We start from the raw sequence: 15599 nt of genomic DNA on the forward strand, positions 1-15599 counted from the left end.
ATAATATTTGCTGTGCTTGTGTGCGAGTAATGATCTTACCTCCTCATGCTGAAAGTTGTCCACCAGCCTGGCAAAACAGAGACAAGTGCTTTCGACAGATTTTTTATCCTGTAAAACAAAAGTCATAATAAAAATGCTGATTCATCTGAGGTAGCCAGTGCTGAATTATTGTTACACCCAAAATCTGCCAACAGTGTCAACCAGGTGTGAATCACACCAGTAACACCATGGCAAACATAACGCTTACGTCCTTGCGAGTGTTTATGTTTGTGTTACAGATCCAGACATGATGTCTGTTCATCTGCTGTTATAAATATGAATGAGGTGTCTGCTGTGTCTTTCAGCTCATCACCTGGTGTGTGAGTCTCTGAGTGAGCAGGGGCAGAGAGTCAGCGACAAAGTGAAACTCGTCCGGCGTGATGCTCTGGCAGCAGTTAGCAGCGATGGCTAATGCGTTCCTCTGAGCATTGATGCTGAAGAACTCCAAGTAAAGCAAACAGTCAGCCAGACCTCCCTATAAAGAGACATTTTCAAAAAACAGCACAGCTTCAGTCAGTGGCGTGTCATTTTCCATAATAAAATAAGATGGGGTCAATAGAACAGATTTAACATTCAAAGCAATTATAAAACAGACAATGGCTTATATAAAGGCTATTTAGATCAACTGGCTGAAGTGTTTTTTGTGGTTATTAAATTGAATTCAATATAATTGGTGTCTTATTGGATGAAATAGTGTTCATTTTACCAGATATTTTTTAATTTAGTCTTAGCCATGTCAAAAATACTTTTTAGTTGTCAGTCAACCTTGTCCTGTTTTTGTTTAGTCAAGTTTTAGTCGACTAAATGTCTGGGCATTTTAGTCTAGTTTTAGTCACTGAAAACTTAGTCACAATTTCATAATTCTGCATAATTAAAGAATTATTTTGCTTGAAATTATAAAATCACAGTAATTTCAGAATAAATTCTGTACATTTATATCACCCTTAAGCACAAATCTCGCACGCATAGTTTATTTTACCTCATTTAGCTACATGATTTATCATTGGCTATTTCTCATATTAACACACTCTCTACATTATGAATACTGGTAAAACAAGAAACTTCTCTCAAAAATTAAAACAGTGAAATTCCTAATAGTAATTCCAAATTACACTAATGGTTTTCTACTCAAACAAAAGCAAAAAAGACTTTGCATTCACACAGAGTTTACACAACGTAAGTGCATTTATTTAGGAACCACAATCCAAACAATATAGTTGAGATCCATGTTTGGATTTATTACAGTTCATCACTAAAAAGGTTTGATCGCAGCAAACAGCGCAAGCGCCCCGAGAAGAAACACAGACTGGCTGTGTGACACTTTCATTTGAGCAAAATATCTTAATGGAAATCGCTAAACTCATGCTTACATTTGTTGGTGTTTTCAGTGCTTCTTCCGCAGTGTAGAGACCGCGTGTGCGCATAGTTGCCAGATTGCAAAGATTAAGTAAAACACAGGGCAGAAAATGCATCCTTTTAAGAGAAAAGCTCTGTCTGGGGATTTAAAATCTTGACATCTGGCAACCGCAAGCACGAAAGCTTGTAGACTTGTTAAAAACAGTCAGTAATCTTTTGTCTCCTCTTTTTTTTAAACTAAAATGAAGAGAATTTGGTAAAGTTTTTATTTTTTAACAACATTTTACCCCAATATTCCATGTTGATATAGTCAGAGTTATCATTTAATGACGCTGGTCTCGTTTCGTCATTGTTTTGTCTTAGTCATGGAAAAAAGGTCATTGACTAACATTTTGCGTCATAGATTTTGTTAACGAAATTAACACTAGGTTGAAACAGCATTTAAGTAAGAAGAAACCATCAGTACTCACAGCCTGTAAGATGGCTTTGCTGTGCCTCCGTGACAACATCTCCAGGGCGGTCAAGGCTTGCTCTGCCACATCAATAAACTGAATTACCTGAAGCTGTAAACACAAGGGGAAAAATTATTTGAGACTACAGGCACAAAAGATGCCACTTCTAAACATAACCTTTTCATGACTGTCTAACTAATTCACATGTGAAATGTCCCACTCCAATCAAGTCGGTGAACACAGAATAGGTGTTGCTCTGATATGTGAACATGCACATAGTTGTGATGGCAAAAAATTTGAGGGAGGCAAAACGATGTTACATGTATAAATTTATAGTTTATGTTTTTTTGTTTAATACGTTTTTCCTTTATATAACCCCTTTAATTATGTTATCTACATACTGGGCAGCCAAGGTTTTAAAGAAACAGTGAGGTGCCATTTACCTTTTCCAGGAAGACTGGGATGGCGTCTACCACCACAGCCGAAGAGCGTGGCAAAGCCTCCATCATATAGGTGAGGGCGCGAGATGCATGATTCATCTGCAGAAATGTCACACATGGTGAACAGCTATTACGTTATTCTCAAATTGTAAGTGTCAAAATTGAACAACTGAATATTGAAAATTTAATGGATGAAATGATTGTCAGGTGATAGATTCACTGCAGTTTGCCCTGATAGGCTTGCACAATGTTCTACCTCTGCGTAAACACATGTACCCACTCAGACATTTCTAATACTCACAATATCAAAATTATGCTCCATCTGTAACAGTGTGATCTGCAAAGAGAAGACAAGAGGGGAACAGGACATATGGGTAAGAATAGAAAGGCAAGAGTGGATGCTTGACTCCCGACACAGGAGGTTGGTTATCTCTCTCAGATTATAAATTTCAGAAAGCATAAATCTAAGGCCTTTTAAGACCTTTTCTAAAACCTGAACAAGTAAAGTGAATACCATATGGGCGAGGAAGGGCAAAAATCCTAAAACGTAAAATAACTAAAAACACAAACATTATAAAAAAAAAAAAAAATTTAATTAAAGATTTTAATTTGGCAGTCAACCAATCATAAATTCAAGTAGTACGGCCTAGGCCAAATGGAGTCACTTGTCAGAGATTTGTGTTTTGTCCGTCATTAAAACGGTTGCATCTGAGGCAGTAAGTGCATCGCATCACTTTACAGTTTACAAAGGTTATTGTAGCTATGTGGGCACTCGTTTTACAGTCGTTTAATATATTTGGCAAAAAGCTTGTGTTATAAAAGACGAGGTGTTACGCACAGGCTGTATTGGCTATGACTAAACGGCAAATTCCAGACTAAGACACTCTTCTCGCTCCTCAAATACATAAAACATTAGCCTTTACACACATCATGTTTTGATTAAAGAAAACACTGTACTTTTTCAAGGAACCAATTTTTTATTTACCCGTGCACTGCAAACGAGCAGAGACGGTCTCCAAAATGTGTGCAGCACTCCAAGTGCCTTGGCCTCGTATGATTTGTGTAAGTTCAACTATCCCACATCCACAGATATGAACTTTATACACCAGTAGCACTTTTTGCATCTTGTAGTCTATTTGAGCAGCACTTCATTCAAGATAGAGGCGGGTGGAGCTATTGTATGAGGTTTTGCCGACAGTTTGAAGATCCACTCTAGTTACGAGTTTTAGTCACAAGCTCTCAGTATAAGTTTCAATTCAAGCTCTAGTACAAAGTATAGTAAAAAAAAAAAAAAAGGACACTTTATTAACCAGTATTTTTTCTGATCAAACCGCTTTCAGAACAATCATTTTACAGAAGGAACACGTGAACAGAAATGTTAAAATACTGATTCTGCTTGCAGTGAACCGATTGATTTTTTTTTTTTAAGCCCTGTTGCAAGTGAAGAAATTATTATACAAAAGTATTGTAATTTCCCTAACGTAATCTAAAGTGAATTAATATACGTCAGGGATGGGCTGGGGGAAGGGAGGGTGGGCTTCGGTTGGCATTCACCCAGACCCCTAGAGGAACAGAGGTCCACCACCAATAGACTCACACAATCCTGTGAAACTGACTTTAAGGCTTTTTAAGGACCTGCAGTGACCCAGCAAACACTATCTGGCCATTATTATTTTTTTCACTCCTGTCTAATTGGGTGTTCTTGGCCAGAATAAACTACAGTGTGGACCAGGCTTTAGTCCAGGTGAATTTCCTTATGCAGGTATACTCACCAGGGCAGGTACGACGCTCTTGACAGGGAATCCTCCCAGCGTCTCCTCGTTACCCATCACTAGCAGCTGGCACATCTCTATAGCAGCCTGGAGTTGCTGGGATTCGTCACCTGTAGCCTGCAGTCCCTGCAGCAGCTGCTGTGCCTTTGAGCCTGCAAGCGCAGAGGGAGACAGAAGACGGACCCCTTGAGCAGAAGAAATACTTAATCATCCCACAAAAATGTCACAAACATCAGTCAAGGTCACTCACTAGCTCCACTCCCAATGGTCCTATGAAACAGCTGAGACATACGGGGTCCAAAGGGACCAAACAGGTGAGGAGGAAGGCCCCTGGCCTCCAGCAGAGCTGTGGAGAGAGCAAAACATGAAACCTCACACACACACAACTAGAAGTTTGTGTTTTATTATGCTTTGATCAGTCTTAGTCAATGAAACTGCTGAGGTTTGTTAAAGGTTTTTATTTTTGTCGATAACGAAGATAAGAAAATTGTGCATCGTGAAGATAATTAAGCGATCTTAAATAAAACAGTTGATTAAACTACGACAAGTAAATAAAAAACACTGCAAGATACTTACAATGCACTAACACAATTTTTTCCAAAACTTTCCTACTAAATACAATGTTGTAAATACTCCAATCACATCTATAATCTAATAATCATCTATTCAATGTTGAGATGTGCAAAACATAACACTAACATAACACTGAGAACACATTGTTTTTCTTATCACTGAACATAATTACTTTATCTTCACAAACTGTATTTTTAGAAAATTAATGAAATAAAAATAGAGCAAACATGCCTTGCAGTCTTCCCATTTCAGAATCATCTGATTCACTCTCTCCAGAGGTGGTCATGCCAACAGCTCCAGCTACTGAGCTAGATGCTTCACAGCAGAGACAGAATGAGTATAAGTGACCGATGTAGAATAAAACATACGTTTTCATGCCTGTGTTAAGGTACTGTCAGTGTGTTCTTAACATACACATCACAGTATCATATAATATATATATGATATATGATATAATATACATATAGTATATAATAAAATCTTGGTGGACTGCTGCTCTCCTACCTGACGCCCCTTGGGGCGTTTCCTCTGTGCGCGCGGCCGATGAATTGGCCCCATCCTGGTTGTTGTCAGAGTCGGCCATTTTCTCCTGTCGGCGAGCTTCGGCTGTCCCGCGTTTGCCCAGGCCTGAGCCTCGCCGACTAGAAAGGTGTAAAAATACAACAGTGAAAGGGAAAGCCCAATATTCGGAATAAAATGTGTATATTAATACATACTACACTAAACCGATGCCAAACAATCAAAAATGCTTTACTTGTATAAAATGTCCGTAATCATATAGTGCAGGGTTTGGCAGTGTTATAAATATAACTATATATAAACGCACAGAGAGAGTTGTAATTGAAATTATTCAACCCCCATTATTACCCCCAAAATTTACAGACCTTCAGCTGTTTCAGCTTCTGGCAGTGTTTCTGATGAGTCTTAGCCCATTCCTCATGAACAATTGCCTCCAGTTCAGTAATATTCTTGGGTTTATATATATATATATAACCAAGGCTTTGTAGCAGGGAAAGACAAATCTTTACAAATATAAAGGTTGAAATACACTACATGACCAAACAGACAACTGAGAATCACACAAGTAGAAGTAAAAGGTTACTACATATACCTGATTCATAAAATAAACGTCCTTAGGGCAGTCCAAACAGTGCGATCGCACTGGGCCCCGTGACGAACAGACAGAGGGTGACATCACCACCACAATGCAATCACAGCGGACGAGGGAGGGGTCCGCTTACGTTACCTCGCACTGGGCCCTGCCCCATGACTGGGACGGCCCTGATTCAGAGTATTTCATATCAGCTTAGAACAAGCCTCAGCAAATCAAAATCAAGGACCGGAACTATCTGTTTTATAACTGTCGTTTAACACTGTCTTTGAGTTCCCAAACATTCATAAATCTCTTTTGCAAGACAATACACTACATTGCACCAGATTTCTCATGAGGATGAACTGGAAGTTCCAGTAATGTAAGTAACTGAACAGAAACACCCATCTGCAGTTACAACAAAATACAGCTGAGGGGATAGAGGGGGCTGATTAATGGTCTAACAAGTTAATTAACAGGATTAATATGGAGGAACCAACTACTCATGTATTATCTCTGTATCAGATCCAGACACAATAGTCCTTAGTCAGGGTAGTGTCATATATAATTTTTTTGGTGGGAATGAAAAGTGTTTTCTTGTTTTTTTTTTACTGTGTGTTCAAGTAGCACGTGTGTTCTACACCTGTGTGTAAGGAAATAACTGTCTATTTCAGCAGGTGGTAGTAGTCTATACTCATCCAAAAAGGAAAAGCAACACTACAACTGTGGATATACAAAATGTTAACAAATCAGAGCTTGATTACCATTTTGAATATGAATCATGTTGATCACGTAGGCCTACTTCATTACAGACGGCCTTGTCGTTATGAAAATATTCACATATTGGGATGCCCAGATAAGATCATTAAAATTTTTTAGAAAAGCCTTCTGTGAGTGCCCTCTTGACTGTCATCTGCTCACTTTCATTACTTTTGCTTTTTCATTTTCTGCTAGTTCACTAAGCTGGACAGCCAATCAGAGTGATCCATCTCACCAATTGGCTTGATTTATTAGTATGTGCATGTTCTAGATCAGTAGACCGTTCTGGATTGAAAAGGATGGTGGTTCAGTACCTGGTGCTGGCGCAAGAGCCCGTGGTCTTTTGACGTGTGCTCCTCCGACAGCTGGGGAGCTCTGCTGGGGGAGACTCACTACGCTTCTTAGTGGACTTCCTCAAACCTAGAGACAGAAACATACAGCATTACACTCATAATAATCAGAACGAAAGGGAAAGAGAGCGACAGTTAAAGGATAGCAAGTCGTAAATTCAGACATCCCTCCTGCATATTGATAGCGGCTCACTGACGCCCGCAAATTATATACGAAATCCCAGAAATTGAGCGGGTGAGAGAGAAGTCCCGTTTCCAACTGGTATTAAGATGCGTTTACAGCAATCTAACCACAAGTGGTCAGCCAAGACACATTACCGTTTACACACGGTACTCAATTGCGCCTTCGGTGACCACTTGCGTTCTGATTTCGTCGAGGGCCTCATCTTATTTCGTGACACTAGCCTACATCACTTTCAGCACACAGATACTATTGAAATAGTACCTTGTTGTATTATTTTAATTTAATACTGTGAAGCTGCTTTGATACAATCTGTATTGTGAAAAGTGCTAAACAAATATACTTGACTTGAATTAACACGTGTTGTTATGCGGCTTACGCAAATTAATATAATATTAATGTAATGTGTATATGTATATATAAATAAAATATAAAATGTCGGCATTGGAGAGTATGTAAAATGGTATCACTTAGGGCTGGGCGATAAAACGATAATGATATGTCTCGCGATAGACATGTAATCAATATAAAAAAATGCGTTCGATAAAACGTTAGATAATTTTTTTTTTCTTCGTCAGAAAAAACCAGAGGTTGCAAAGCAAGTTTGGTTGCATGAACAAAGGCACTCACTCTCTGCTAAGCTAGCAACGTAGGAAGTGACACGCTAACAGCCAGTCTGGTGTTGGATTCTTCAGTGACAGAACCGGCGTGGAGTGATAAGTGGAAAATGAGTGCTGCAGCGAGCGAGGAAACTGTTGATAAAACAGGAAAATTCAGCTCGCCAGTATGGCAGTTTTGGGGATTTTATAAGTCTGACCTTAGTCAGAACAATGTCGTCTGCAAATTATGCAAGAACGTCGTCGGTTTCTCTATGTTTATATTTAACACTTTGCGCTATTGTTTTGCATTTCTTACGTATTCTTTAATTTTGCACCTAATGTTAAGAGATAATTGTTAAGTGTTCATTGTGATTTTAGACTTATGTTTACATTTTAATTATTTGAGTGTTTTCCATGGTTGTGTTGACATTTCTGCCTTTATAACTGAGGGGATTATAATCAGAGGAAGGTTAAGTTTAAAATAAAAATGTTTAAATGTAATATATTTTTCTCCTGGTCCTTATTTTAAATAGGTCATAAAAAAATATCAAGAATTATCGATATCGACCGATATGAAACGCTTATATCGTGATACAGTTTTCAGCCATATTGCCCAGCCCTAGTATCACTCGCCGCTACCTCCTGGAAATGAGTTTCTGCAGGGTGGGATGTCTGTAAATTAAAAGCCAGTCACTGAGAAGATCACAGGAGAACATTGCGTTTAATCATACAGAGAACAGTACTCCATTCCTCAGCAGGCTGCATTGATAAATCAAAGAAAGGAATTAATCCTTTATTTACTCCAGAAGATGCTGTATATTTGACAGTTTGTGTCCAATTATCATTACTTTAAATTTGCACACATTTAAACATCCAAACTTTGCTTAAAAAAAAAAAAAGCACTTCTGACATGCATCTTTTTTGATGTAATAATTGGAAACAATGGCAATTATGCTACCAGTAGCTCCAGTGAAATCACTGGTGGCTTTCTCCAGTTCTGAACGTGGCAACTGCACATGAGCTGAAGCTTTGTTTGAAATACATGTAATGTAGGGCTGGGTAAAAATATTTCTCATTTTGCTGAACCAATTCGACCAATCTTTCAGAAAGTCCTTATGGACACTGTTCAGTGCAGCTGTGTGAACAAATAAACCGCAGCAGACGTGACTGAATAGGAGTGTTTTTATTCCATTCAAAATATCAAAAGTTACTGATTGATTATTTTGCACATAAATTAAGAAATTACTGTCATGGATCTGAGTTTAATCATAAACAGTGGTCAAATATCAAAGCTGTAGTCTTAAAGGAACACGCCGACTTTTTGGGCCTATAGTTCCCGGTATATAGTACGATTAGAAGATGGCTGTGTCTCATGTGACCTTGTTATTTGTACACGCTGTGACTATACAAATCACAACATGTAAATAGGAAAATGTTGGCGTTATTTTGTCACTTATTGGGAGCAGTATGTTAGCTGGAGCCGTTTACCTCTAGTCTTTGTGCTAAGCTAGGCTAGCGGTGGGTGCGTCAGACAGAGTTACGGCACGTACAGAGATGAAAAGGGTGTGTATGGACTTTAACTCTGGGGGATACGGTGAATAAGCTAAAGTCCCCAAAAGTCGGCGTGTTCCTTTAAATCTTTCTAATGATACACAGTTTGTCCAAATCAAGTAAGAGTGTGATGTTTTAACGTGCAGTGAATGTTGAACAAAAATAATCTGGGGCCGCCGATGTGGTGCAGGTTAAGGAGTTAATGTGCCGTGACAGATCTCTGTAGCACCTCAGATCAAGCGAAGCAGTCCTGCGAAGTGCATGTGAACGGATCATCTCTTGGCGAGAAGCAGTGGAGTAAAGACTTTCCACAGAAACCAGCACATTCTGCACATCATCTCATTACCAATGTCCCATCTGCTTTGATGTCGTTGATCTACTAGCCTCTGTTGTAAAAACTCGTTGGTAATTCTCAAACACCAGTGTTGTCAAATATCTATTCCGAAGCTGTGGGGGGAGCTCTAGAGAGAAACCTGCGAGCAAAAAGCGAGAATACAGCGAAGAAATCCCGAAACTACTGAGCCCCGCTTTAAGTCAACTCAAGTTTTATGTCAAAAAACAGCAAATAACAAATTGATTAGCATCAATATGCACTTTTTGTTTACGTAAACATTAAAATACCATTAAAAATTATGGCCAGATTTTAAAAGAGTGTCTTGCAACATGTCATCTGGTTTTATCCAAACATAAACCTCATATTTCAGCCTTTAAATATTTTTTTATAAAAAGAATGAGTCAAAAAAGATAAATTACTGACATTTACACATTAGCTTATATTTATTAGTAGTGTTTGGGTGCACCCCCATCCTTCATGTTGACTGAGCTTTAATGTTGTTATGGAAAGGGGTGATTGGGTTTGCGGCATTCTGAAAAGTTTAGATTTTTTTCATCTCGTTGCGCCTGGTAAAAAAATGTGCGCGTTGCTTCAATTATAAGCGCGCTTGCCGCACGCCTACATTTGTACAAACTTGAGCGCGCAAAAGACGCGATATGTGAACGGCCTCTGGCGAGCTAGCTCATATCAAGCCACGAGCTGTTGGTAGCACGCGAGCGACGGAGACCCCTGCTCTAGGGCTCCGCTTTGTAGGCTACAACTCGATACTTTTTTGCTACTTTGTAATAACTTTCCGCGGCCAGCGTTTCTGGAAATGAACGAGGGTAAACACTTTTTTAGACCTGACTAAATGAAATGTAAGAATCTAGGATGAAAATCTGGCCGGTTTTAAGACTTTGTAAGGCCTTAAATTTAAAGTTCAGAATTTTAGACTTAAGACCCCGCGGAAACCCTGGAGTAAAGCTTCAATTGAATTAACTGAGCTTGAATTAATATGCAGATAAAATTAACAACAGTAGCATGCAAAAAGAAAAAATTTTATAGGGATTTTTTTATATATTTTACTCTTATTAAAACTTGAACTGACTGACAGCTTCAGTGATTATAAAAAGGAGCGTTTTGCACTTGTTTTCAATGTAATTCAGTCACAATTTGAAGAAAAGTTTGTTTTTCTTGAGACTTTGTGACTTCCTACTTTTCCCATACATTAGGGTGTGAAAATGGCTAATAAGTCTAATGAATTTTAATTTGAAAGGATAGCCCTTTCAGATTTAACATTTCATTTTCAAGGGGGTCCCTAATGCCTGCAAAATTGCAGATATACAATAAGTGCTCCTCTGCCGCCATCTACTGGTTATAGTGATAATTTCATGTCTTTTTTAAATAAAAGTGCTTGTTTGGCACAAAGTGTTATTAACCTTTTAGTTTTACAAATTATCACAATAAAAATGATTAAAACTGGATAATACTTAGAGGTTTGAAGTGCTGGAAAAAGTGTGAAGCACTTGAAAGACCTTGAAAAGTGCTTGAATTTCACTCTCCAAAGGTTGTACAAACCCTGAGATGAATAATGTAAAAAAAAAAAAACCTTTTGACTTTCTGCCACAATACCATGGTTATAGTTAGCTGTACCACATTAAATCCATGGTGAATGTTAGTCAGGGCTCAACGCTAAGGATTTTTTCTACTGGCCCGGTTGGGCCAGTGGTTGAAATTTTTACTTGCCCTGTCAAAATTTTGGCATAAAAAGTATTAAAAGTAATAAATAAATCTAATAAAATAGACCTAGTTGTTGTTTTAGTTGTTTTTGATCCAGGTAACCTTCAGTACACACACACAACATAAAATAATCTTTCATAAAAGTTCGGAAGGGTTGAAGCGAATTACAGGGACATTCGCAGGCTTCACTGCACAGGATATGCACTGTGAGAAACACACTTTGCTTGATGGTACGCTTGCAGTGTGTGGTCTCGCCCGCTGGTATTTTCCTTACAAATGCTATATGAAGGCATCATTTATGTTATTTGGAATGCAGTGGGCTTAAATATTAAAAATATGAAACTCGCTTTGTGAAGAGCGATCGCCCATGCAGCAGTGTGCGTGCAAGTGGTTAAATAGCGTGTGGTGGGCGTTCTGGCGCAATATGGCTGCCGTTGCATCATCCAGGTGGATGCTGCACATTGGTGGTGGTTGAGGAGACTCCCCCTTCCATGTAAAAGCGCTTTGAGTACCTAGAAATGAATTATTAATTAATTATTAAATATACTTGCATCTTAAAATGCTTCATTGACGCAAAATTAATGTAAACACGGTCAGTTAGGTCTTAAGGAATTTAACAGACAGGACAAAAGCATTATATTTCAAAAGAGATCACTGCATTATTTTGAATATAGCCAATTAAATCTCCCTCTAACTGATGCCAACAGTTATAATAAAATGGTAGTTAAGCTGAGATAGAGAAAAATCACACAGCTCTTGAATGGAAAACGTTCAGATCCTTTTAAATACTGAAAGCAATATTTGTTTATTGCTTGTAATGTTTCTTTGTTCCTCTTTATTATTCAACTACTACTTGCTTTTGTTTTGAAGCTATATTAGTTTATATATTTAAAATTCTTAACATTCAATCATTTTAATTAGTTTTTAAACAAACATTTCAACAAGTCGGCTGCCTATTGCCTTGGACGCAGTGCAAAATTACACAGGCAGCATTGAAGCACACTGACAGAAGACAATATATTTTATTGTTTGCACAACATATATCTTAAGTGTGCAAAATATTAACACTGTGAACCAAACCACATGAAAGTATGAATCTGTTTGGCCAGTTGGCCAGATCTGGTGAACAACACAAAATTTAGTCTGACGACAATATATTTTTTCAGTTTTATTTTTAGTTCAAATAAACTTAAATCAAAGTGAAATCAAGCCATTTCACTACGTGCGAGAAACCTGTGATCATTTAACTGCACATCTGTTGGAATTCTATATTAATATGCACTATCGTTGCTTAGCAACCATTAACAACCAAGAGTTATACCAGACCCGAGTGGCACAATGCATCAAAACTAAACTGTTTGAAGCGGTTTCAATTTCAAAAGCTCATCTGATACACAGTATATGTACCGTCATAACACTCAGCCTGCTGGATATAGAAAGAAAGTGAAGGAAAAATGAAAGACAAAACCTTTAAAAGACCTCTGACAGTGCTTTCCCTGTAAAGTCAGATGAACCCTAACACTGAGGGTCTATTCTGGGCAAAGTTCTGCCCCCTGCCCTTTGGCAGCATGCCCTCCCGTGATTCATGTCTTTCCATAATCAACCCAGCCTGACCTGTCTACACAGGATGACCTCTCTTACTCAAGGTAAACACCTCCAACGAGCCTTCACTGAACACTTTACAGCAACCATTAGTGGATAAATCAGGCACAAGACAAACATCTAACCGATACGTGATCCTAGACATCCAACCAATAGCACAAGCCTAGATATTATCCATGCATGCCAGCGTGCTGACCCACCTCTGGGCATTATGATATTTCAAAGCTCTGCTAGGGCTCATCCGCACAGAAAATAACTACTATACCAAAAGCCCTTCCTACCTCAGCATACATCCAGCCGCGACTCTTGTCCATACAATACTGTAAGGCAGCAGGAGGCTGGTATTTTTAGCCCAGGACACTGGCACTGAACTGGACTGAAATCTGAGCCAGCTCCCCCTGCCATGACCAAAGCTTCATCCGCTATTACTGGGGCAAGAAATGATCACCATCACAACGATCACGCCATTACTGAAGACGTTGATTTGTGAAGGCTGGGTTGCTCAGGATATTAGCCCTCAGGTCAAGGATTAGATGAAAAGAAATACCAGCAATTTACCATGCCTGTGAGGTTGAATCCCATGAAAATGGTCAAGAACACAGGTTATATTTCACCCCAAAAACTAAAGAGAAAAAAACAACAAAAAAATTTGAAAAAATTGACAAAATTATAATTTTGTTTTCACTACACATTTGATGGGAAGATATGCTACATTTTTTGGTCTGAAACATTAATTTATCTCTCTATTTTCCTTTTGATTTTGGGCTGAAATATGACCTAGATTCAGAAAGGAATAAAACAAAAGTACTTGAGAATCATGTTTAACCTCAAAACATAAACCAAGTATGCTTTGCGTGTTTGACTTCGAGATTGCCTAGAGTAAATAGAATGTGTATATGTGTGCTTGTTGGTGGGTCTATGGGAAAGACTAATGACCTCGACCATCGAAAGCAGTGTAATTAGCATAATGTGTAATATCCTCCAAATATTCTTGGTTGAATTATTCTCATGTCACTCCACATGTCTGTCAACGACTACAGCGTCCATTGCAGAAGACCTAGATCAGATCTGTCATGGAAAAGCTTGTGTCATTGCCTCACTTCCAGCAGGTGTCTGAATACTGAAGTCCACTTCTAGCACCATTGCAGCTGGTGTTCTACATGTGCAGCTCTGATGAAACTGAAGCCTAGATGTAGAATGTAGGCTGTTCAAGACTGTGCACACATTGACATCTAGATAAAAGAGCCCAGCCCTGATTTTACATTTAGTCATTTAGCAGACGCTTTTATCCAAAGCGACTTACAAATTAGGACTAAATTAAGCAAGTCATCATGAAGAGGCAAAACAACAACAACGCAAGAACTGCTCAAAATACGAAGTTCAGGCATTATTCAGAGTCGCATAAGCCCGATAAGTGAGGTTTTAAAGGGAAAGTTTTTTTTTTTTTTTTTATGAAGTTAAGTGCTCACGGAAGAGATGGGTTTTCAGCTGTTTTTTGAATGTTGTCAGGGATTCTGCATTCCGGATGAGGGTGGGGAGAGTGTTCCACCAGCATGGAACTGTGAATGAGAATGTTCTGGAAAGTGATTTTGTGGCTTTCTGTGATGGAACCACGAGACGTCGCTCGTTGATCGATCGTAGGCGTCTGGTAGGGATGTAGGCTCGTAACAGCTACACAAGCTGTTTTACAGCTACACAAACGCTCAATACACCACCTGATTCAATTAGTGTTGTCAGAAGTCCTGGCACTGATACTGATTTTAAACAAAAATGTAATACCAGCTTTTCTGCAGGACCAATAGTAATAGTAAGCTCAATTTGGCATGCATATAAGCAGCTGCTTTCAAATGCTCCTGTGCATATAAGTATGCATGTTCTGTGAAAATGTGTTTTTTAAAGTGTTGAGCATTGTAGTCATTCAAAACTGCTTTTACTGACAAAGCAATGGACGTGACAAAAAAAATCTGATAATGTAAATGCAAACTAACAGAACTGCCACTTGTTTTATGTAATGTGTTCCTTTATTCAATTTCTTACTATTTGAAAATATGCTGTTTTAAAGTATTATTTAAAATATTTTTTATTAAAGGCACAGTATGCAAGTTTCGCCAGTAGAGGTCACTTGTTCACAACAATAACAAAGACATAGCTTGATGGCGGTGTGAATGAGTATGGAATCATGGGAGTTGGAAAGCAATCTGATGGGACTCAAGTTCATTGGATGAGCTAATGCTCTAAAATGCAGTATTATTGTTCTTAGAAATAATGCTCTTTCTGATTTTGCTGTTATCCTCTACAACTACAAATAGTGTTGTCTCTGAGGCATGGTACAAACGTTATTCACAGTAAATAAATAAAAAACGAGATAAAATAAGACTAATCGTGTTTAGCTATATAAAAATAATTGGTTTTCTGTTGATAAACGTAACCAAACAGTTGCTCACCAGTCTAATAAAATGCATAATATATCAAAGCATCTTTGGGGTTTCCGTAAATCGAGGGTAACACAGATGATGTCATTAACAGGCGACACATTGAACTGGTTAAAAATGCGGATTTCTCTGGATTTAAACCTTGTTGGAAATACTTGGGATAACTCAAGTACACAAATCAACAAAATATCATTGTTTTAGTGATTTTTATCCAAAAATCTTACATATTGTGCCTTTAGTAATTCAATATTTTTATTTTCAAATAGTTAAAACAGTTCCAGTGGATTTTTCTATGGTACCATAAAATTTAACTAGTGCTGTCATGATACCAAAATGTCAGTAGTCTGTAC

General features: G+C 38.2%; 1 protein-coding gene across 9 annotated transcripts in view; it reads right to left on the reverse strand.

The window, feature by feature from the left end:
• Positions 1–15599, reverse strand: part of trip12 (thyroid hormone receptor interactor 12) — a 58584-nt gene that overhangs the window by 22197 nt on the left and 20788 nt on the right. For all 9 annotated transcript variants that reach the window (XM_084408800.1, XM_084408798.1, XM_084408797.1 and 6 more), the window contains 10 exons: positions 6796–6901; positions 5137–5273; positions 4864–4947; positions 4310–4405; positions 4060–4211; positions 2589–2624; positions 2291–2386; positions 1866–1958; positions 353–514; positions 40–108 (listed from right to left, as the gene is read on the reverse strand). In XM_084408800.1, coding sequence (XP_084264926.1) covers positions 40–108; positions 353–514; positions 1866–1958; positions 2291–2386; positions 2589–2624; positions 4060–4211; positions 4310–4405; positions 4864–4947; positions 5137–5273; positions 6796–6901 — 1031 coding nt within the window. The remainder of the gene's footprint in view (positions 1–39; positions 109–352; positions 515–1865; positions 1959–2290; positions 2387–2588; positions 2625–4059; positions 4212–4309; positions 4406–4863; positions 4948–5136; positions 5274–6795; positions 6902–15599) is intronic.

The sequence above is a fragment of the Rutilus rutilus genome, assembly GCF_951802725.1.
Source record: "Rutilus rutilus genome assembly, chromosome: 5".
NCBI lineage: Eukaryota > Metazoa > Chordata > Actinopteri > Cypriniformes > Leuciscidae > Rutilus > Rutilus rutilus.